This window comes from Dipodomys merriami, unplaced genomic scaffold (assembly GCF_024711535.1).
Source record: "Dipodomys merriami isolate MVZ:Mamm:240054 unplaced genomic scaffold, mDipMer1.0.p SCAF_20, whole genome shotgun sequence".
In the NCBI taxonomy this organism is placed as follows: Eukaryota; Metazoa; Chordata; class Mammalia; order Rodentia; family Heteromyidae; genus Dipodomys; species Dipodomys merriami.
Genome location: NW_027203382.1, coordinates 7,599,723 through 7,624,145, shown reverse-complemented (window position 1 = coordinate 7,624,145; position 24,423 = coordinate 7,599,723). Strand labels below are relative to the sequence as shown.

General features: G+C 38.2%; 1 protein-coding gene across 1 annotated transcript in view; it reads right to left on the bottom strand.

The window, feature by feature from the left end:
* Positions 1–23,844, bottom strand: part of Lix1 (limb and CNS expressed 1) — a 56,443-nt gene extending 32,599 nt beyond the window's left edge. Inside the window, exons 1-2 of the mRNA XM_070030946.1 lie at positions 23,485–23,844; positions 1,616–1,779 (exon numbers count right to left, since the gene is read on the bottom strand). Coding sequence (XP_069887047.1) covers positions 1,616–1,779; positions 23,485–23,566 — 246 coding nt within the window. The 5' untranslated portion in view covers positions 23,567–23,844. The remainder of the gene's footprint in view (positions 1–1,615; positions 1,780–23,484) is intronic.
* Between the last annotated feature and the right edge of the window lie 579 nt (positions 23,845–24,423).

The following is a 24,423-nucleotide window of genomic DNA, read 5'->3' as shown; positions in this document are numbered from 1 at the left end:
TTTCCTATGCTTTCATTAACCCTTAGATATGGCTCTATCGTTACTATAACTTTTTGTGCATTGATCTCTTAGGTTATGGACCCTATTCTTAGATGACTGCTTGATAGTTCTTAGTCAATGAGTATTTGTTATATACAGTATAACCAGATATAAACAGTAATATAGGCAAATGTTTTTGTGTAAGCATATAACTAGAAAGAAATCATTTATATACCCTCATCAGCATAAAAATTTAACCAGGTGGCTGATTTATTTTTAATTTTTAATTTTTTAATTTAATTTAATTTAATTTGTGAACATACTGTACAGAGGGGTTACAATTACATGGGCAGAAAGAAATGCGTACATTTCTTACCAAGCATTGCAGCCTCCTCCTTTGGTTTACCCTTCACATCCCTTCCCAGCCTCCCCCCTCCCCCCCAATCCCAATCCTTCTCCTTCCTCCCCCTTCCCCCCCCATCCCCCGCACCGACGTTGTAAAGCTCGTTTTGGACATGACAACTTGTACTTCTCATTGTTGCAACAGGTCCACCTGTATCCTTAAACAACTGGTTTTTCCCCATCTCCTCCACAAGTTATACTGACATCAAATATAGTGAAAGCAGGGGTTATACTGTGGGGGAGGGACATACAAAGCAACAAAGAGATAATCTTATATGATGTCAGGAAAATGAACCCTTAGATATGTATTTTAATGTTTTTTTCTTTCATGCATGTGTTTCTAATTTTTAAATTTTTAAAATTTTTTTTATTTTTGCAAGTTGTGGGGTTTGAACTCTGGGCCTGGGAACTGTCCTTCAGCTCTTCAGCTCAAAGCTAGAGCTCTACCACTTGAGCCACAGTGCCACTTCTGGCTTTTTCTGCTTATGTGGTGCTGAGGAATAGAGCCCAGGGCCTCATGCATGCAAGGCAAACACTCTACCAATGAGCCACCTTCCCAGTCCTCTTTAAAATTTTTGTAAGAATGATGTAGAAACTCCTCTAAGGCTTATACAATATACTATACTTATACTATACTTATATACTGTATATACTACTTATATATCTCATAATATCTCTAAATATTTCATATGCACATTTTACATGACTTCCAACCATCTCTGTCGATATTATTTTGTATCTCAAAGTTGGGGAATTTGGGGAGTTAATTCAGTTTTTCAAGGGTATTACAGATAGATAGAGGAAAAAGTTGGCCTAAGCAAAGGTGATCCAGTTTTCAATCTTGTGTTGTTGGCTCATGCTCTTTTTGCATCCTATGTTAATTAAGGCACATTATATTTGATTGCAAAATTCCTGGAAGTGGATGCTTCAGACTATTGGAAGGGTTTTGCTACTGTTTCCTTGTTTTGTAAATTATATTCCAGAGTCTTTGTTGAAAGAGAAGCAGCAGTGGCCACTTAGTCTATAAAAAGTACATGACAAAATTCATGTTTTATAAAGAAATATGAGAGCATATCCTCAGAACATCTGATTGATTTTTCAGCAAATATAGTAGCATATGGCACAAATTTGCTTACTCTCTCCAAACAAAGTAAGTTCATCATTTTACAATGACTTTGTTTTTACTATTTTAACCCAGTTAACTTTCACTGAACACTTGATGGCTGCTCCTTACCTGAAAGTTGCCAAAGCAGCTTCCCCCTGGAAGAGTCACATAGCTCACAAAGGGGGGCCCAGAAGATGGCAGGGACTCATACACCACCAGGCCTTCACTGGGAAAGGTGGCTCTCTGCTGCTGCTTGCTTTCCCAGAACTCCTGTAACATTGACACAACATTCACTGCAAAAGACAAGACACATCACCAATTATTAGTGAGAATGGCCATGCACAAGAAAAAGAACATTTTTGAGACTGGATTCTGTAACATGAAATTTTCATCTGAGCTGAGTCTCTATAAGATGTAGCCTACTTTTAGCTATTAAAGAACATACTTTACATATATTTAGAATATGTTAATAATACAATATTAAAGCTGGGCACTGGTGGCTCACACCTAATAATCCTAGCTTCTCAGGGGTCAGAGATCTGAGGATCGTGGTTTGAAGCCAGCCTGGGCAATAAAGTCTGTGAGACTTTTATTTTTATTTTATTATAAAGATGCTGTACAGAGGGGTTACAGTTACTCGAGTAAGGTAATGAGTGCATTTTTTGTCAAACATTGGTACCTACTCCTTTGTTTTTCTCCCACTATCCCTTTCCTCCTTTCCACTCCCCACCCACACCTCCCATGACCCCGTAAGACTTTTATCTCTAGTAAATTACTCAGAAAAAGCCAGAAGTGGCAATGTGACTCAAGGATAGGGTTCAGGCCCCAGGACTGGCAAACACACACACACACACACACACACACACACACACACACACACACACACACACACACACACACACACACACACACCAATATTAACACACATGTACATTTCTTAATGGACAACTCTCAGTTTTAGTATTCAAATTCTAACAACAGTGATCATAACAGAATACTTTATAAATTAATGCTAATATAAAAACGGTAAATCTTGTTTCTCTGTTTGAAATTTTGCTTTAACAAAACTTTGTTCAGCCGGAGCTGGTGGCTCACATTTTTAATCCTACCTGCTCAGGAGGCTGAAATCTGAGGAATGCAGTTGGAAGCTAGCCCAGATAGGAAATTTCATAAAACTCTTACCTCCAATGTAACCACCCAAAAGCCAAAAGTAGGATGGTGGCTCAAGTGGTCGAGTGCCAGCGTTGAACACAAAAACTAAGCACCAAGATTTTTGTGACTCTCTCTCTTACTTCTCATTGATTCTTGAACCTTCAAAGTGAAAGCCAAGTTGCAAAATAAAGATGTAAGCAGTTTAATTTTAATCTGTATTCACCATTCAGAAGGAAGAAAATTCCCTCTGCTTCATGCTAAAGAAGAATGAAAAGCTATTGTGGAATAAGCAAAGAGGATGGAAAGAGCCATGGCTGAGACTGGTAACATGAAGACCTTGTTAAGGACAAGGCCTGTTAGATGACTTCAGACAATGCAGCAATGGCCAGTGACATGTGTTTTAGATTAAATGACCTGTGATAGCCCGCAGAAGTTCCAGATCAAATTAGGCTGGTTTATTTATCCTGTACTGCAAATTGAATTGGGAAAATTAACAAGGATAATAGAATTTTAGAGTCAAAACTGACCTTATGAGTCATCTAGGCAAAGCTCTACCAAATGCAGGAATTCTTGTAAACACTCCTGATAACTGCCCATCTGGCCTGTACCTGAACATACAGAAGAACCTGGCATTTGCTACATCTGAAGTAACCTCTTTCCACTGCTAGTAGTTTTGAGTACAGGGGAGCTGCAATCTGATTTTCTATGGCTTGTAGAAGGAATTTACTTCTCACTTCTGGGGCTTGAAAATGGTTTATCTCCTTACTCACAGGATAGCATATCACATATTTGAAGGCAGTGTTGGACATCTGTTGGTTTTTGTTGTTGTTGTTGTTTTGATTGACATTTACTTACCTTCTTGTGTGAATAGACCACAGGTTTACCTTAAGGAATCACAGCCTCCAGGGGAACTGGAGATCTGGCCAAAATCAAGCTATTTTGAGGTAAACAGCCAGGGACTTTTGTTCAAAGTTTCTTCCTTTACACAAAGATCATTGTGGGAATAAATCAGGAAGGAAAGCAGGCAAGAGAAGGAAATCAACACAGAGAAGCATAGAACCAAGAAATGGAGATAGAAAGACTTTTCTGGTCAGACACCAGTGGCTCATGCCTATGATTCCTAGCTAGTAAGGGAGATCTGAGAATTGCAGTTTGAAGCCAGACCAGAAGACAAATCTGAGAGACCCTTACCAATGAACCAGCAAAAAGCCAAAGTGGAAGCCTAGTTCAGATGATAGAGCACCAGCTGTGAGTGACAAAGTTGAGCAAGGATTCAAGCCTCAGTACAAGAAAAGAAAGCAAGCAAGAAGACACGGAAGAAAGGGAGGAAGATGAGAGAAAAGAAAGGAATGAATAAAGGGAAAGGAAAAAAGAAGAAAGGAATGATGGAAAGCAAGGGAAAGGAAGGGAAAGGAAAAGAAAAAAAATAAAAGAAGCAAGTAAGCTTGAGTTTTTTCTCCTAACTTCATACAAATTCAGGATCCTTGATTGAGTATACTTTTCCTTTAAAACATTTTGAATTGACATCTTTTATTTGCATATAAGAGATTTGTATTTAGCGCAGTGTCAGAGCAATTTCCTAGAATAAATGAGGGCCTTGGTTAGATCTCTGGCTCCAGAAATACACTATAACACACACACACACACACACACACACACACACACACACACACACACACACACACACACACACACACACACACACACACACACACACACACACACACACACACACACACACACACACACACACCCCAATACAGGCAATTGTATTTTTTTTTAAATTCTAGATTGATCACTTTTGCTGTCTCAAACATTTTTTGTATAAGGTAATGTTTATGCCCTTTGTTTTTATGGTCAATACATTCTTGGACATGCTTCAAAATGTTGGATATTGATAAGTTCCTATGAGTCAGGAATATTGTAGAACTTGATTTGGAGTCAAAAACATTGGGTTATCATTTTCTGAGCTGTTAATAAAGCACTGGTGTCTTTTACATCCTAGCTCACATCACTGATCACCTACATGGTGCCATTCTGTGTTATAAATGACTGGTTAGAATTTAAAAAATTGAGAGACTATCACATGATCAAAGACTATATAAAATGAGTAAAATACATATGCAAGGGATCATATTGAAACGTGGTCACTGTAGAGCCTTTAATTTCATTTATAAATATTGAAACAAAACTTTCCACCTGTTTCTGTAACTGAAAATAGAATGTTCAGATTGTAAACCATATTTCTGTCCCCAGCCCCTTTCTCCTTCCCACTTCTGAGGAAACAGTGATATATGAACTGACTGATTTGTGTCTCTACTTGCAGTTGACCTTCCGAATTCAGCAGAGATGTTCTGAAGTTTGAACCCTGAAATGTAGCCAGTGGCCTGCTGCTCTGCTAGTCATCAAGGGCCATTAGCTTCCTATTTTAATTCCATTTATCACTGAATGAGATTAAGTTGAGAACTAAAATATAGGAAGCAGAGAAATCATGATTAGATAACATGACCGGAAGAATTTTTGGCATAAACAGCTCCTTGGATTACAGAATTTGAAGGCATGCCTTAAGTAGTAATTCTGTATAAATAAAAGCTACAACTTTCAAAATTTTTGCTCTGCAACTTCAGAAGATTTCTTTGATGGTACCACAGATGTCATCACCCTTAAGAAGTCCAACATATGGGTCTGCACACACACCATCCATCTTTCCATCTCTACCTACTCTTATTGACTACAAAAACAGACAAATAGAGTGAGGAGGGATAAAGGCCAACTTGCTGTTTGAAATCTCAAAGATTGGTGTATCAGATGATGAGGTATTTATGAAACACATGTGCCTTTTTTTTGAGGTATCATCAGCAAGCTATATGGACATCTCAAAGAAAATATGAGCAGAGGGACAGGTGCTCTGAGAAAAATGGTGAATAGTATGAGGCTATCCTTCACTGCAGTTTAGCATTTAGCTGCACACACTTAATGACTCCACCTTCCATGAGGTGTTATTGTCATCTCTATATACAAGGATACCTCTGTGAAAGTGTCCAGCTCCACCTTCATTCCTGCAGTCTCAAATGAATTGTGATGCTGCTTCTCCTGGCAATTATTCTCTTAGTTCTCTTGATTCATTTTCAAGTGTTTCCTCTTTATTTAGTATTTTCAAACTTCTGTAAGTATGCTTAAGACAATGACTTAATGAATAAATACACAAAAATGTTAAATGAAACAATCTTGGAACTATTTCTGATTACTCATTATTAACATTTTCTCAGTGTAGCCAATCTTCTAGAAACAATATGCTACATTCTCATATTTGTACATGATTTTATATGACCATACTTCTCCCTGATTATGAGTCTCTCTAATAATTTCTTGTAGGTATTACATGGATTTCTCTTCCTCTGCTCATTCTTCATGTTTGTATCCATGAGAACCTTGTTTTGCTTTCTCTTGTTTCTCTCTGCTGTTCTCCTGGAGTGGTGGGTCCTCCTATCTCTATGGTATGTATCATAAACTCAACAACAGCTCCCAAACTTCTCTGCTTTAAATCAGACTTTAGTAATCGATACTTCTAGTTGCATGGTATACAAATTCAAAATATTTCCATAGATTCTTTCCTTCCTTCTAAATTCCTTGGAAATTGATGTCATCATCAACACATTGACATACTCACTAATCATAAATCTTAAAGTAACCCATATCTTCATTTCCTCTCCATATCTAATTAATGCATACGTTTTTGTCTCCCACAGGTATCATTGCTTCTTGGTCCAAACTAATATTGTGCTGCATTAGCCCAGATCATATTAGCTCACTAAGTGATTCACAAAACCCTCGCGATTCTGGTCATCTATCATCCAATCAATCTTCCCAGTGTTTCCAGAGTAACATTTAAATTGCATAGCTCATCAGATCCTTCAGATCTTAAAATTCTTCTGTGATTCCTTCATTACCTGTGGCATAAATAACTCCTTGACAAGGCATAGAAGATTCTAATCTATTCATTTTCTTTTCTCCAAGTTCATTGTCTGGCTGTTCATTGCCCCTGTGATTCCTATAGCATTGGCAATACTCATATCTGCTTTCATCCCGTGGCAATGCCTTTCTACTGCCCAATATCTTCTTGGATGTATGGAAACTACTCATTTTCCAAGATTCATTTCCAGCATCTATTCCTTACAAATAAAAACAGAAGCAATGAAAAAAGAAATCTCTGAACTCTTGCTAATGAAAGGGCAGACACCAAGGATGATTAATACCTGGGAATTTGCTATAAATCCAGCCCTCCATGCCCAATCTAAAACCTATTACCAAATTTTTATTTATTTATTTATTGGGGGGTGGTCCAGTCATGGGGCCTTAACTCTGGGCCTGGGCGCTGTCCCTCAGCTCTTCAGCTCAAGGCTAGCCCTCTACCACTTGAGCCACAGCACCACTTCCGGCTTTTTTCTTTTTGCTTATGTGATGCTGAGGAATCGAACCCAGAGCCTCAGGCATGCAAGGCAAGCACTCTACCACTGAGTCACCTTCCCAGCCGCCCAAATTTTTATTTTAAAAAGATTCTTAAGAAATTGGATACAACTGAAGTCTAAGAAGCCCTACTGTAGAAAGAAGTGACTGCTCCCATCTCTCCTATGTACAAATATGCTGTATGTGTTCTCACTTAATCCTGCTGGTTCTCCCTTGAAGTCTTCTCATTCACAATTTACAAATCAGAAATGAAGAAGGTCAAGGTGTAATTATGGAATTACAAAATGTAAGATGGGATGTTTAATGTAGGTCTGTTTGTGTGTCTAGTCTATCTTCTTTGCTCATCCTAAGTTATCCCAGAATAGAATAGAATAAAATAGAACAGAACTCTTTTCATGCCTGTCTCCTTCTACTAGAGGCCTTGTATGGAGGAATTATACAACTTTTCCCACAATTCTGGGACATAATAGGAGGGTAATGAATATTAATCAGGTATTAGAATGCCATCAAAGAGATACAAGGCATGTTGCATTTGTGAGACTATTGATAGAGTAGGCATAGAGAGCTCTACACAAACATTTTTTCACTTCCTTTTTCACATTATCCATTTTTCTGACATCTGTTCTTGACAGAGTCAAGTAAAACAAAGGCTCACATATGTACTTTTTTACATAAGTAATGTGAGATCATTCCTGCCCAGAACTGTAGTCTTTAATGATAGTCTGCGCTCATGTGAATGTATAGTTTCACGATCAATCTTCAGCAACACCCTGCTGTAGTCATAGCAGTGGTAGAAATATCCACCAGCCATGTGGTTTAGGAGGGATTGTTACAGATCGGGGTCTCAAGAGGATTACAAGGACATGTCAATAAATATTAAATAAACAAATATAAAATAAACTAACTTCCTAGGCAAAGAATCATAAGGAAAAGGCAAAGTCAGGACTGTCTACCTAGCTGTGCCCAGTACCTATACCAGGAAGCTATGGTCTAGAACACATATCAGTCTTAGCTCTGCATTATTTCTCTTGAAGTTTAGTAATGCTCCTTTTGAAGTTTCTAATCTCTTGCAATAGATACTGAAGGAAAAGGCTTTTATCCCCAGCCAGGACATGATAAACCAGTCATCTGGTGAATCTGACAAGAGATGTGAGGGTAGTAATGACACCGTGCTGGAGACCTGGAAAAAGCACATGGGAGCAATCTAGCTGGTGCTGGAGTCTGGATAAAAGAAACAGCACTTTAAGTGCTCAACACTATTCATCTTTTGTCACAGTAACTGCTGTTTAACAGACAAAATTGTGAAGAAGATATAGAACATCAAATGGCTGAGGCTAGGGTTGTGGGAAGAAGTAACAAGAAAATTGTTGGAAGATCCTTAGGAATAACAACATGACATACTTACTTCTTGTGGTTGTGATAATCTTATAATATCTAAGAGTAAATGTTATTGACATGGAAGATCCCCCTTCTTCAGCTACCTCCTTGCCTTGGATTGTAAATCTTGAAGACAAGTTATAAATAAATAGTACACAAATCAACAAGATAATTTGCTATGTAGGCATTGAGATGACCATCTTCTTCAATGTGTTTTGAAATTTGAACCTGAATAAGTTTTCAGAGAAGTAATTAGATCCCTTGTCAGGTCTCTTATGAATGAGATTTATATTTTCTCCCTCCTAATGCAAGTTCAGCATTAAGGTTTTCTCAGCTAACCAATGAAGACATCAACAATGCGGAATACCTTGGCTACTTAACCTTTGACCCCCACCAGTAGAAATCCTACACTGGCACCAGCCAGGATTCTCTTTTCTTGTCTTCAAACACATGGGGCTTATTTGTTATCTGTATCTTAGTTTAAGTTTTCCCTCCTACCTGGAGTGTATTTCTGCCCCTCCCCTCTCCTGCCCTTCAATTTACTCCTACACTTCAGAAGAAACACCGCCCCCCCCCCATCATGCCAAACTCACTGACTATAGTTCACATACATCTCCTTTTCTGAGCTCTTATTCCATTAGCGTCCCTGAGTCTTAGCACTTAATCTCCTATAAACCATGCTAATAAAATGGATATGGTGCTCCTGGCTAAATTTATCAAGTCAGACTTGGCTGGACTTCTTTCTGGCCAGAAGAGTTTAATGCCTTGTGGTAACAATTCATCTAATAGAGTACAGTTTTCTGCGACTTAACTCACAGCAGACTGAGAATCTAGAGGGCAAAGACTTTGGTTCATTCTTTGCTGTAGATTCCTTCATATCTAGCCCAAAGCTATTTGCCTAGAAGCAGTCATTGAATGCAGTATTTGTAAACTAAGAACACTCCACATACCTGAACAGTTGTAGCTGCACCTGAATTTGAACAATTAATATATACTTAAAAAGATGAATGACAAAAATTTAAACCAAGTCCTTGTCTAGGATGTGGCCCCCACTGCAGAGAGGGAGAAGAAGCATGAATATGATTTTAAAAAATAAGTACCCATGTGAAAATGGAACATGAAACTTGGTGAGATGGGTTTGGGGAATGAGGGCGGGGAGGGGGGACAGTAATGAAGAGGTGACTCTAATTAAGATATGTTGCATGCATCAATGGGCATGTCAAAATGAAACTCCTTTGTACAACTACTTGATTTAAAAAATGGGGGGCTAGCCCAGGCCCAGACTCTCTCTCTCTCTCTTTCTCTTTCCCTCTCTCTCTCTCTCTGTTCTATTCTAGCTCTCTCTGCTACCTAGCTCTCTCTGTTCTTTTCTAGCTCTCTCTGCTCTCTCTCTACCTCTCTCTCTCTGCCTTTTTCTAGCTCTCTCTGCTCTCTCTCTCTCTGTTCTTTTCTTGCTCTCTCTGCTCTCTCTACTCTTTTCTAGCTCTTTTTTCTCTTTCCTCTCTCTTTCCTCTCTCTTTCCTCTCTCTTTTGCCAGCCAAGTGGAGTGCCAACCTCGTCTGGTCCCAGCAAGTCTACTGAATAAACCTACCCCTTACCTGAAAAAAAAATGGGGGAAAAAGAAAATAAGTGAAGCTCTATGACTCATGTAAACAAATCTTTTTTCTTTGATAGGAGGTTTTATGTATGAATCTTTGTAGTGCCCACAAAGCCTGTCTCTGATGGTAGCATCTATGTCCAAATAGAGATATACAAGAGGGCCAAAAGATAAAAAGCCTAGTCAGACCAGGTACCTAGTCAGAGTGGCCACTTGTTCACTTGAGTGGTACATTTAAAGTAACTGTGGCTTAGGAAAATGCTAAATGGGGATGATTAGTCCATTTGTCTCCAATGCCAACTCTAATTCATTTATGTGAACAGCCTGTAATGCTCTGCTGAAAATGTTTGAAAATAGCTCCTAGGATCAGTAGAACAGAACACCATAATTAACCATCAATGAGGCACTGTTACAGTCTGTGTATCACTCCTGACCTTGATAAAATAAAGTAGTAAGTACATTCAAGATAGGTCTCTCCCCACAGACATCTATAATCTGTCTGGAGAAATAATATAGTCATCATATAATTAGTGAACGAAATATTAGAGTGCTAAATTGTAGAACAGAGAAGATGTTAAAGTAATATTTAAAGCTTTAAAAATTGTGGCGTAGTAATTAAATAAGCACAAGGGCAAAAGTAGGAAAATGTGGGCTGAGAATGTCAAGAAAAATTGAGCTAGGAGGAAAGCCTGAGTTGCATTCTTGGAATGAGATTTAGATGGGGGGCGGGGGGATGGCAGAGAAGCTGTGCTGTCAAAGGAGCAAGTATGGTATTAAACAGAAAAAAAGATAAATAGTTATGCTTTCACTGAAGAATTATGTAAGGAGGTGGAAAGGTGACAGGTTAGAGACACATCACTTTCCAATGTCTCAACAAGTCTGAAACAAAACTTGGGATGCTTGCTTTTAGGGAGAGGGGTGTCGTGTGGAAATACATGGGAGTACAACCCTAATCAGTATAAGCAGAGAACAGGTGAAATCCAAAGATACTGAACTTTAGAGTTGTAGAGAAACAGGCAGTAAACCAAATGGTAGCAAATGGAGGAAGGGAAGGGAACTCTCCTCACTTGGGCTTCAGGAAAGAGAAAAAGAGAACTTTCATGAGCTCTATAGGCTCACAGTTTAACACGCTACAAAAATACTGTTTATGATGGGAGATCTGCAATCTACAGAGCAAGCATATGCTGGAGAATGGTCTGTCAGTGTTTTCTAGCCTGCTCTGTGGGTGGGGAATCACCTTAAAGAGACATGTACTATAATCATTTTGGCTGTGGGGAGCCAAAACCTACCCATTCTTACATAGCCAAGCCTCAAATAGCTCCACTTTGCACTAGCTAAGCCAGTCACCACAGCAAGGATCAGTGTAGATGAAAGAAAGTAATTGTGACTTGGATGCAGAGCCAGAGACACAACTCTCCAAGGTGGGAAAGGGTAGCCATACTGAAGAAGGGTGTTTATTACTTGGCAACTACAGCCTGAACTCTGAGGAGGGAAAGTTAGCTGCATGTGCATTTGAAGAGGGGCCCTGGGACAAAGACAGACATGGTCAGGACGCACGGGTTCATTCAGTGCCTACGCCTCACCATCTCAGCACAGATTGCTTTTTTGTTTGATTCCTTCCTATAATTTCACATCTCTAAAAACTATTAGTGGCAATGACACCATTGCTCGGGCAATTTCCATACCTATGCATGCACAGGCTGAGCACCTCTGGTGTGAGATGATAGCTAAACAGACAGTGCTCCAGTTCAGCTGATGAAGAGGCTTGAGCTGGATTGCATACAAAGGCTACTGACAGTAATTTAACCAGCAGCTGGCCATAGGAGCTAATGTGCCTAAACAGCAAGTCAGCAAATAGCTCAAAGAGAAAATGATTCAATGTCCCCTTACCTCCATAACAGTTAGAGTGCAAAACAACAGGCCTAGAAACAAAAGGAAAAGATTTTCATCCTCCTCAACAGAAAAGAAATCTTGACATATATACATATATAGTCTTCTTTATCTGCTTTTATTGTATTTTCCTTCACTATTATTTCTAATATTTCTACCCCATATACTTTTTGACTCTCCTAAGTTGCTTTCTCTCTCTTTTGTTCTCTCTTTCCTATTTTTTATTACCCAAGTACAAATATTTTGTCTTTACTTATTTTTAACTTGCTAGTTAATCCTATAAGTAACCTAATTACTTTCTCTGTCATCCTTATTGGAGATGTAGTTTCCTTTCTTCCTTCCTTCTTTCCTTCCTTCCCTTCTTCCTTCCTTCCTTCCTTTCCCCCTTCCTTCCTTCCCTCCCTCCTTCCTTCCTTCTTTCCTTTCCTTCTTTTTCTCTTTCTTTTATTTCCTTCTTTCCTTCTTTCCTTCCCTCCTTCCTTCCTTCTTTGCTTCCTTCTTTCCTTTCCTTCTTTTTCTCTTTCTTTTATTTCCTTCCTTCCTTCTTTGATCCTTCTTTCCTTTCTTTCCTTCTTTTTCTTTCTTTTCTTTCTTTCTTTCCTTCCTTCCATCTCTCTTTCCTTCTTCTTTATTACTATACTTAAATACTTTACTTTTGAAATATTGCAAAATGAAATTGTTAGAAAAGGAGAAGGGGAGAAATAAGGGCAGATACTAAAGGCCAAACAAAGCAGTAGATAAAATCAATATATACTATATGATTATATGAAAATACCACAATGTCACTCACTAGTTTATACAATTGATACAAGCTAATAAAGAATTGCATTCATAGTGAAGGAATCCAGGAGTTGCCACCCCAAAATATAACACTTTATTATTGATTGCTTTAAAGTGATTGCACTTGAGACCTGTTAGATGCAGATCCAGGCTTTTTCTGAACTATTCTTATCTGCCAGAAGATGTGTCTTCCAAAAGAATTCAGTGGTCCTAACTCAAATCAAATAGGATCACAGAAGATGACCTGTTATTTGAGGTTTGTTCTGAGATATTGGAGAAACTGTTGAATCTGCATGAAACATACATTTTATTCATCATACATTCCCGTATCACATTCAAATAACATGTCTCTACCTAGAAGCCCCAAGCCCCTGTTCCTTCCCATAATTTAGGGAGCTAGGTAAACCTCAATTATCTGACCTTTATTCAAGTCTCATATTTTGTGGGAAGATCTTGCATACATCTGTCATTAAATACAGTTTTTCTCCCATTAATCTGGATTTTTATCATCTTGGTTCATAGCCTAGCCAGGGAATCTAAAAGGGTGGTGGGAGCCATTTTTCACTCTCCAGTGGGAGTGATAGGAAAGGTTGCCATTAAGAAAGAGATTGGACTTGACAAAAAACAGTGAAGTTGCTTAGCTTCATTTTGTAATTGGACATAACATCATTGCCTTAGTGTGACAGCTTGACCCAGGAGGGAGACAAAAGCAGGAATACAGACTTCTTTTCCCTCTGTTATGGCGTAACGTGGTATATATGCTATCTATAGTTGATGGGTCTACCATGAATAAGTGGAGCCAAAAGGAAGGACTCAGACTCAGAGAAAGTGTACTTGTTTCTGCACACGTGGAAAGTTCAAGGTAAAATGTTCCTCTAAAGTTCAAGGTAAAATGTTCCTCTAAGAGGAGCATGGGCGAACAACTCATGAGGAGTGTCTAGGAGATGAAGCAACCAAGAGTTCTCCTTCCGCAAACGAAGAATCCTGGCCTTGTCAGAGAAGGACATCAGCATTTATATACCGAGAGAACATTCACCCTAAAATTTCAGAGCTTGCTGAGTGTCTGTATATACACTACATATATGTAGATAGCTATATGTCATCTACATCTAGATGTCAACTACATATTTGTATATATCTATAATAGTTGTATTTTCATATTTATAAGTTGGACATGATGGGGATACTGATAGGAAAACATGACCTGTGTTTTCATTTGGGAAATGAGATATAGATAGTTAAAATACCCAGTGGATTACAGAGTATATTATAGAACACTCTTTTTATATATGTGCTAGTTGATATACAATAAACTATCTGCTGAATCTTGTCTCTCTCTATTTTATCATTAGGCAGGCAGTTTACTAAGTGATTTAAAGCTCATTCTCTGGAGCCATATGGTCTGGGTTTGACTATTGCAAGATACCTAACTGTTCCCTGACTCAGTTCCTCATCTGTGACATTCAATGCCTACATCATAGAATTGCTTTAAAGATTAAAATTAAACATGGTCAGAAATTCACACATGGTAAGCACTATCATGTTATCTATTATTTGTGATTATAGTAGGTAAAGACAGAAAAGAAAAGGCATAATTATATGTTTGTTATTGCATCTTTGAAACTGTTTCTAGATTGGAAGCCCTATTATTATTCTAAAAATAGTCTGAAGATTCTCTGATTGAACACAGTGTTCTATTTGTCACCAAGATACATGAAGAGCTCAAATATGGAAAAAAAGATAGCTTGTGTGATAACATTCATTGGTAAAGTCAAAACTTCAGAATAGCCAGAAAATAGATGAAATGTCACATTCCTCAGGGTTAAATATGGATTTTTTGCCCAAATTGTTCACTTTCTAATAGATGCTAAAGGCAATACGATGAACAAAAATTCCAGAGGACTTAGCCTTTATTTTACATTAATGCTTAATAAATGAATGTGCCTCAGGAAAGTAAAAACAATATAGCTTAATGCTCAGTTCAATAACCTGATAGAAGTCTTGCATAGAAGATAGCCATTAGTCCACAAAAAAAGAGATCTTAAATGCCTACTATAAATCTGCCAAGAGTGGGGGGAACACAATTTCTTATAATTCTTTCACTAGGAAAAATTCTAGTGGGTAAAATTTTCCTTGCCAAAAACAATTAGAGACAAATTGGAAAGGCTGTGATTTGAGCATAATCATTAAGAGGCTTCCAAGATGATTTCCATATTTTCAAATAGCTTTTTTACCTCTAAACAGATGGATTTATGTTATGCAATATTTTAAATATAATCTTCAATTAAATTACTCTTAGCAGGTGATATGTTAAAATAAAGTTAATTAATGCTTTCTAGCAATTCAGTCACGATTAACTTGTTCTTAACAATGTGATTTCCTAATTTTGTTGAGGAGAAACAGGAAAAATGACTTTCAAATTATTTAAGGGACAAACTCACTATAAGATGCCTTTGTGATTCATTAAAAATAAATTGAAAAGTGAGGTGCCTTTGTGTGTTATGCTGGGTTTGGTTGAATCCCAGGGCACTGAGTAATCAAGTCTAGCTAGATGTTTGCAACCTTCTTCAGCCTTGCTTAGACCAGGCTAATGGAATCTTGCAGACACAGCTTGTGTGTCCAGTAGTGCATGTAGGAATCCTGGGCCCCACTTGCTTTTGTGTGGGCAGTCTTTTAAAGGTAGCCACAGCTGCACAGCAAGACCCAGGCAACTTGGAGTCCTGCTTTGTTCCCAGCAGAAAGAATGGTTGTGTTCTCAGTCAGTGTTAGCTCCTTCAGCAGCTGGAGAGCTGGTAGTGCTTCTTTTGTTTTCTTTCCCTTTTCTTCTTTCACCTCTATCCCAAACCCCAAGGATTTTCCTGAAGGAACTTTGATCCTGGGGTGTTTTTTCCTTAATCTCTCAGGAGATTTTACAACATATGCAAATAGGATGCCATTTATTCTTTTATGGATTTTAACCCCTAAAATTTGAAATTGAAAAAAAATTGAAGTGTAAATCCTTTTCTTTGGTGGGGGAAAGGAGGGTGGAATTTAAGTAAAAAAAATTTATATTTACAATAATATGAAGGAGTAAGAAGGAATCACAAAAGCAAAATAAAAAGTGATTAGGTATATCACACTTAAACAGCAGTGGCATTCCATAGTTCTCATATGTGGTTTATATGTGCACCATGGGTCAGATGACATCATCAATCTCTAAAGCTGCAGAAAATAAAAACCTGATGTAACCTATTTACCAATCAGGAAGTATGTATCTCTCCTATACATCACTGGGCACTGACATTATACTGTATTTAAAGAGACTTTGTAGGAACATTGATTTTAGACAATTAAGTAAGGATTAACCACACTGGTTGATTGGCTGGTTAGTTCTACTTTGTTAAAACAGCAAATCTGGAGCCATGCTCCTGTGGTTTACATTTGTAACCCTAGCTATTTAGGAGCCTGAGATCTGAGGATCATGGTTCAAAGCTAGCCCTGGCAGGAAAGTCCATTAGCCTTGTCTTCAATAAACTACTCAGAAAATCCAGAAGTAGAGCTATAGCTCAAGCCGCAGAGTGCTAGCCTTGAGCAAAAGAGCTCACCGGCAGTGCCCAGACACCAAACAGCAGCAGCAGCAGCAGCAGCAGCAGCAGCAGCAGCAGCAGCAGGAGGAGGAGGAGGAGGAGGAGGAGGAGGAGGAGGAGGAGGAGGAGGAGGAGGAGGAGGAGGAGGAGGAGGAGGAGGAGGAGGAGGAGGAGGAGGAGGAGGAGAGAACCTGGGTACATATTACTTTAGGTATATAAAGTATCTTCTTCTCCTGGACATAGTGATATTAAGAGTACTCCCCGATACCTGCCACAGCTGTCTAAATAAATAAATAAATTGTATGTACAGGCTCAGATAGTATTTGTTCATAAACAGACCCTTGGTGACCTACATCTGGAGGTAGGTTCTGAAGAGGAATGTTAGGACTGGTAATTTAAGTCACTGTGCCAGTGTGGTATATGGGATAAGAGCTGTTTTGCAAGGCCAGCTAGAGGCAACTCTCTGGTTAAGTTGCCTGATATAGCTCTGTTTGTCTTTAGGGCCCCCTCTTCCATGCTCTCTCCTGTCTATTTGGCTGTTAATTTATTCCTGCATGCAGTTTGCCTGTGATCATGATGTCAGTGAATTAGTGAGAATTAGAAGAGCCCTGGCAAAGCTTATTTTATTATAAAAGAGAGGATATCTGAGCTGAGCACTGGTGGCTCATGTCTATAATCCTAGCTACTCAGAAGGCTGAGATTTGAGGATCACTGTTTGAAGCTAGCCCAGGCAGGAAAGTCAGTGAGACTTTTTTCTCCCCCCCAAATATGTTTTATTGTCAAGGTGATGTATAGAGAAGTTATTGTTATATAAGTAAGGTAATAAATACATTTCTTGTGAGACTCAACTCTAATTAATCACCAAAAAAGGCAGAAATGGGGCTGTAGCTCAAGTGATAGAATGCTAGCCTTGAGCACAAAAGCTCAGGGATAGTGCCCATGCTCTGAGTTCTGAGTTCAATCCCAGGACCAAAATGAGAGAAGCAAGAGGAGAGGAGAGAAGCGAGAAAAGAGAGAAGGGGGTAGGGAGAGAGGGAGAGAGAGAATATACGTGACAATAGGAAACCCTTCCCCCCTTTTCATGAGGGAGGAATATAATGCAATAGACAGAAAATAACTGCTGTGCACCTGTCCTGTAGAAGACAACATAGGACTGGAAAAAAGTACAAGGTCTAGCCCTTCTCTGAGACTTACAACTAAGGTGTCTACCAAAGCACCCTGGAGAAACACTAGCAGGCAGTGCAAAGCCATGTCAGAGAAATGTGAACAAAGCAGTACAGGCCATAAGTGCCAACAGAATGGTGACTAATGATGGGTTTCCACAGCTGCTTAATGAGATGAGATCAAAATGGGGATCAACTGATTATCATCGCACCACAATGAAAATGCAAAAAGCAAAACCATAACTCCAACAACATTCCATAGACACCAGAGGAAAAACATAGAGAGCTATAGAGAGGATAATAAGTGTCTATGTGGTTAATGTTCAACTTTCAACCTTCTTTTAAAATAGAATTGTTTTAACTATCGCCACAGATTCAACTACTTGGGCATTTGAACTTGGAAGAAAAGAAGAGAGTTTGGGGTTAAAATATCAATATGAAATGTATTAAATAAAGATGATTCTTTTATGAAAGGCTTCTAAAGTTGTCTTACATTTCTTAAATCAATCTGTAGCACATAATCAGTAAAACCGTATCATTTAAACAGAAAGATCATAACTTAGAAACTCACCCTAAGGCAGCTGTATCCTATTATAGGCTGTAACTTAACACATGAGTTTCAGAAGTTGTTAAAGTTGAGTTCAGGCTAACATATCTCAACTGCTTAAAAAAATAGCCCTCTGGTGAGATGGAAATCCATGAAGACTTACCATATTGGTCTTAAAGGATGAAAGACATATCATACATTTTATTTTGGTTTGTTAAAATGTGCATCTCTATGAGAAATAAATGCATCAGGACTGGTATGGCTTTTATGTGATTGTGATTGTGATTGTGACTCCAATTTTGAAAATTTTTCCTTTCGGACTGAGACTATTAGTCTTAACTTCTGGCAAAAGACTACTTGCTGAGAAAAGAAGAGAACACCTCTTATGTCACTGACAGCCGAACCAAAGCCTCCATTTTTCTCTTAGTATTAATCTAAATAACTGTATGTTTTCATAAATACAGTAACAGTATTAGAATAGGCTTCTATATAAAAACAGGCACTGCTAGTTCAATGGTAAAATCATGAGAGTTTAATTTACTGTAATTAAGATGTGGTCATTATTCTAAAATGAGTTCAAAAAAGAATGGAGGATTTTTTACTCTTTTCTTTTGGTTGTTTAATTTATTGAATGGAATGCAACGCAATATATGTAGGATTTTAAAGCACAAGGAATTTCATCCCTTGTATCCTATTCCATTCTTTTCTTGAAATGTGAAAACTATAAATGTATCATCAAATTTATAGATACCTTAAAAAGCATGGATTTAAAAAAGTACTTGACTCAAGGATTCTTGTGCTTAGGCCACATATAACTAAGTTCATGACTACTAAAATATTTTTAATAGCCTTATATAGTTGGTCCAATTTTTTTTCAAAGTGTAAAAATATGCTCTTTGAAGAGTCACCTATATGATACATGTGTCTATATACAAAACTTTTTTTTTGGGGGGGGGTCCGGTCGTGGGGCCTGAACTCTGGGCCTGGGCGCTGTCCCTCAGCTCTTCAGCTCAAGGCTAGCACTCTACCACTTGAGCCACAGCACCACTTCTGGCTTTTTTTCCTGCTTATGTGGTGCTGAGGAATCGAACCCAGGACCTTATGCATGCAAGGCAAGCGCTCTACCACTGAGCCACCTTCCCAGCCCTACAAAACTTCTTGTACAGAAAAAAATATTTCCCCAAATAAAAGAGAAACTTACTTCCACTTGAGTAATATTTAGTAAGGGTTCCATCCTACTTTCTGATTATAAAATTTGGAGAAGATATTAATGTAATCTAACATTTCACTTTGTAAAGCTGACTTTGTAAAGTTAACTTAGGAACCAACACAGCAATGGCAATCAAGATAACGTTTAAACAATCTGAGTCAGTTTTTCTTGATTTTGGCCTTTAGTCAGTGAGAATGGTCTCTCCACACAGGCATGTGTGGTATTTACAAATCTTACATCTTGCCAGAGTTGGCAAATGATTCTTGCTAAGAAAAAAACGGCAATTCTCCTTAACTTCAGAGTACACCTAAGTTACCTCCAACAGATGTCAATATAAACGTGCCCCTAATGCACATAAGGACAGAAATTTACAGAACTAAGCTAAGAGCATGGCTAACTTCACTGGCTCCTGACTGCCTGCATATTAGCAACAGTCAAACTGCCTTCTCTGCCCTTCTGACTTCCCCAACGTGTATTTCTTATCTGCCATTGAACAGATTAGTTCCCTTCCTTAAAATACCATTCCCCTTTGCACTTTCCTCTCACACACTGCTCAGAGGTGACTGCTTAATAGGTTCCTCTCTACACCTAAGAGAGTCCATTTCTTTCATTTCCCCAACAGCTTCAGCCATTACAAGGCTTACAGCATGGCCCACAACTCTAAGAGGCACCATCTTGTAGTTACTAAAAGCAAGGAGGTGAAGCCAGAATTTATACCTTGCCTCCATTATTTACTTGTTGTGTGGCCTTGAGAAACTACCTTAACTGCCATTAATATCAATTCTCTCATCTCTAAATACCAATAATATCTACTTTGCTGTAACAGTATTACCTATCATCTTGCTATGAAAAATCAATGGTTCTAGGGCGGTGCCTGTCACATGATGCAGACTTAATGTCCTATTCTTACAAGTAAATGGGTAAAAGAAGAGCCCAAAAATGCGAGGTAAGTGTCTTGTGGATCCGGAAGTGCAGCCATTTTGAAATAGTATTGTTGCTTCTTCAGAAAAAGCATTCAAGTACTGTCAAACAGGGGCAAATGACAAGTTCACACAGTCCCTAGAAGGAGAAGATAGGAGCTGTTTTTATGACAGTTTATCTTTTGCTGTGGCAAATCACACAAGAAAAAGAAATAAGATGTTTCACAAAGCCAAGAATAGATGGCAAAGTCAGGCATTAGTGGCTTATGCCTGTAATCCTAGCGACTCAGGAGGCTGAGTAGTCAGACCAGGCAGTAAAGTCCCCGTGAGACTTATCTCCAATTAACTACTCAAAAAAGCTGGAAGTGGGGCTGTGGTTCAAGTTGTAGAACGTTAGTTTTGAGCACAAAGAGGCTCAGGGATAGCACCTAGGCCCTGAGTTCAAGTCCTACCACCAGCAAAAATAAATAAATAAATAAAAGGTGGCATCATAAAAATGTGCCATACTTTCATTGCAAAGAGATTCTGTCTGATGGTGTGGAGCTATCCAGTACTACTCTTCTGAAGCAGAGACAGTTTTGTAGTGGAGAATGTCCACTGTGTTACCCTATAGAAACAAACTTCAAGTAGGATCTCACCATATTTAGAACCTCTTTTAATCATTTTTTCACTTGGTAGGTGAATTAAGAAAAAAACCTGAAGAAAAAGTGTTATGGAAGTCATTTCCTTTCAAGAGAAAATAAAAAGCAATCACAACAATTTCCAGATGAACACCTTGTCTAAAATAAAATGACAGACTTATATATTGTAATATGTCATTTGAAGCAAGGGCCCTTGGCTGAGAAAAACATTCAATGTTTATTTCCTTAAATTAATATAACTATTCGCACATGCATCTAAGACCAATAAAACAAAACAAAACAAAACAAAAAAACCTCTGAGTGCCTTTTTCTGACCAACTTGAAAAGAAAACTCAGTCACTCTTGATTGTTTGTAAGCAAATCAAAAGGAAACTGAGGAGAAAAAAAATAATCAGTGACTATTTCCACTCCCTGCAGTATGTGTATACAAAGAGTAAAGTGAGAAGAAGGTGCTTTTGCATTCACAGAAGAAAAATTCAGAAAAGCTTGCACACCTTTCCTTTTTTTTTTTTTTTTTAATAATGCTCCTTTGTTCAATAGGGCTGAGCTTGAAATTTTTTTGGATTAGCTTTTCATCTTGTAGAAAAGCAAGGTAGCAATTTCGCTTAAGTAATTGGCAGTGATATGTTCCTGTACTCAATCACTTCCTTCTGGCAGAAAGAGATTGGAGGAGGAGCGTAGCAGGGGAGGAGCCAGGGAATGAGCAGAAGGCCAAGAGACTACTCAGAACCTGCCATTCAAAACCAGGGCAGCTTTTAACAGACTGTCAGCAGAAGTATGGTGGCAGCCACTTATTGGTATGCCAAAATAAAAAAGACCTACAGGCCAAACTGCCACATGAAGGCAGCATTGCCTAGGCGTGATTTAGCTCCTCCCCTCCCCCCCACAAACCTTTGATGTCCTACACCAGAAAGTAAATCCATTTCCATTCCCTCCACCTGGATTGTGAATGTTTGAATTCTCCAGTGCCATGAAAACTCCTATATAGAAATTTGCCATCTGATTTAATCTTTCTGATTAGAAAAACCAGAAGAACGAGGACCAGAAGTTTAACGTTCACATCCACTAAGCTAGGCAAGCAATTGGCAGTGACAGTGTACTCTAGGGTAAGCAGAAATGTTGTGTAGTCATATTTAGTTTTTATATTAATAAATGAAATATATAAAATAGGGCACTTTTTGTCTTTCAATAAAGGTCCAGGTGACAGAGTTTAATGTATGCTTTATTATTACCCCATTAAAAATTCTATTCTCTCTTATAAACTGTAAGCATTCCAGGAATTGAGCTCAGGTTAAAGAGTGGGTCATGTAATCTCAAACTTCTTCCTGCTATTTCGTTTTGTTGGAGAGTAGAAACTCTCCAAACCCTCAGCATAAGTTCCATACAGTTTATCCAAAGCTTTGGGAAACCCTAGAGCCCTTTTATCCATCAAGAGGAATTCAATGCTATTGTAGTAGAGAGACATTCTTTCCTTGTCTTTTCATTTAAAGAAACATACCAAGCCTGAATAGACTCCAGGCTGGGCTGGAAGATGGAGTGATTTTTATTAGGACTCTACTAATGCTTGAAGACAATATTTTTAAAAAGAGGAAAGAAAGAAAAGATTTTTCACTTTATGCCTTGGAGGGTAGATTGGTTACAATTTAATTTCTAAGAGGAAAAATTTATGGAATAGAATGGCCCAACATTTCTCTTTCTTCCTCTCACATATGAGAAATATAAACTAGAAGGACATCTGGAAAGGAACAGTAATCAGAAAGCAAAAATCCAAACCATTGATGTTTTGATGGAGACAAACATAACTAGATTCACAAGGAGAAAAGCTGTAACCTATTGAAGTTAGAAAAAAAATTCCATATGCATTTTACCTTTTGGGCAGTTCCAAAGCAAAGTTCTATTTCAGAAGCCCTTTGTAATATGAAACCCACTGTAGATAAGATATAAGTGAGGAGAGTCTGTTTTGCAGCAGCAGGAAATCAAATTGGTTCCAGAAACGAAGTTACATGACAAATGGTTTACTAGTATTGCTGGAATTGGAAAGCTTGATTGAATTATTTTCCATAATCATCTTTAAAAAAAGATTTTGAAATAACGTTGCCATACTTGGGTGGGGGGGAGGGTTGGTCAGTGTGTGCTGCTGACTTTGAGAGGTTTCTCATTTTATTGTGCTTTTAACGAGAGTATTGTAATTTGTTGTCAAAAATTTAAGAGCTCAGTGGTAATTTATAAATTTTGTTCAAGCCACAGTTTTTTAAATAAAAATCTCAATTTCACTTCACTAAGACATATTGTCAAAGATTAAACAGGTTAACATGTAGATGTATTTTATTGTCTCTTACAAGTGAGTTTTCGTTCTAATCTCAGTTCCAGTCAGTCTTGCTTTATTTAAAAAAGCATCTGGAAAAGTTCATTAAGACTTGATTGGTTTTAGATTTTAGAAGAAGGGACTTATAAACAGCAAGAAATCTTGCTTCAACATAACCCAGAGTTTTTTTTTTTTACTTATGCTTGAAGGTAAAATGAAATCATTCCTCTGACTGAAGTCAGGAACAAGTTAACTATCACTTAGACCACAGCACACGACTACAGAGATTTAGAAGAAATCACAGTTCAATAAGATGTGACTAGACGTTTAAGACTATTTTCCAACAAGAAAAAAAAAAAAACTTTTTCCCCTTCAATACTTACAGTCTTTGAAGACTACAGCCGGGTCTCTGTGAGGCAAGACTTGGGCAATGATGTGTCTCAGAGATTCCAAGGTCCTGTCCATCTCGGGTCTGCCTGTGTGAGCCTGCTGTACAAAGTGTCCTCATGCCTGAATTCTTGCAGTTCTGAACTGAATTTGTGCAGCTCATTGATGCACTGGATTACCAAAGAATCCCTTTTAACATCTGCCAATCAGACATTTCCCAGAATCTAAAGACCCCTTAGGGGGCCCTCCTCTCAGGCTTACTTATCTTTGTTGTATGCTGAGCTAATTAGCTCGAAAGGCTGGCTGACAGGCAAGTTCCCATTGCTTCCTTCTGTTAAACACACCCACCTACAGGCTAGCAAGGGAAGCTCAATAATCATGGGAACAGATTTCCTCTCCAACCAGATTTTGCCTGAGTGCCGTGCAGCTTCTCATTTGAATTCTTTCTTTAGGCCCTCCATCTTCAAGTGTGCTGTCCCTGGAACATGGAATTAAGGAATTTATTTCTCAAGGCAGTTTCCTAAATAACAAAGGAGCAGTTCAATATTGCTAGCAATATATAATCAGTATGATTAACATAAATTTTCTTTCAGAAAAGGAATATTATGAAGATTGTAGTGATAGTTGGATTATGTTTTGTAACTGAACTTAAGAACATCTCTTTTGTCAACTGTAGTTTTGTGCCCTTCAAGCCCCTTACACCATTGTGATCATTTCTGGTGAGCCAGTAGCAAGCAAAACTACAGATTGTGTGAGAAAACGTGTTTCCCTATTTACCCTTCAAGGCAAATCAATCCCACGGTTGACATTAATTAATTTTGATATCATTCATTTTCTTTCATCTCACAATAATTATACTCTATTAAAAATTCAGGAGAAGCGAAGATGTATGTTTTCAAAGAATATAGTTGGTAGTTTCAAGATCCTAAGGAAAC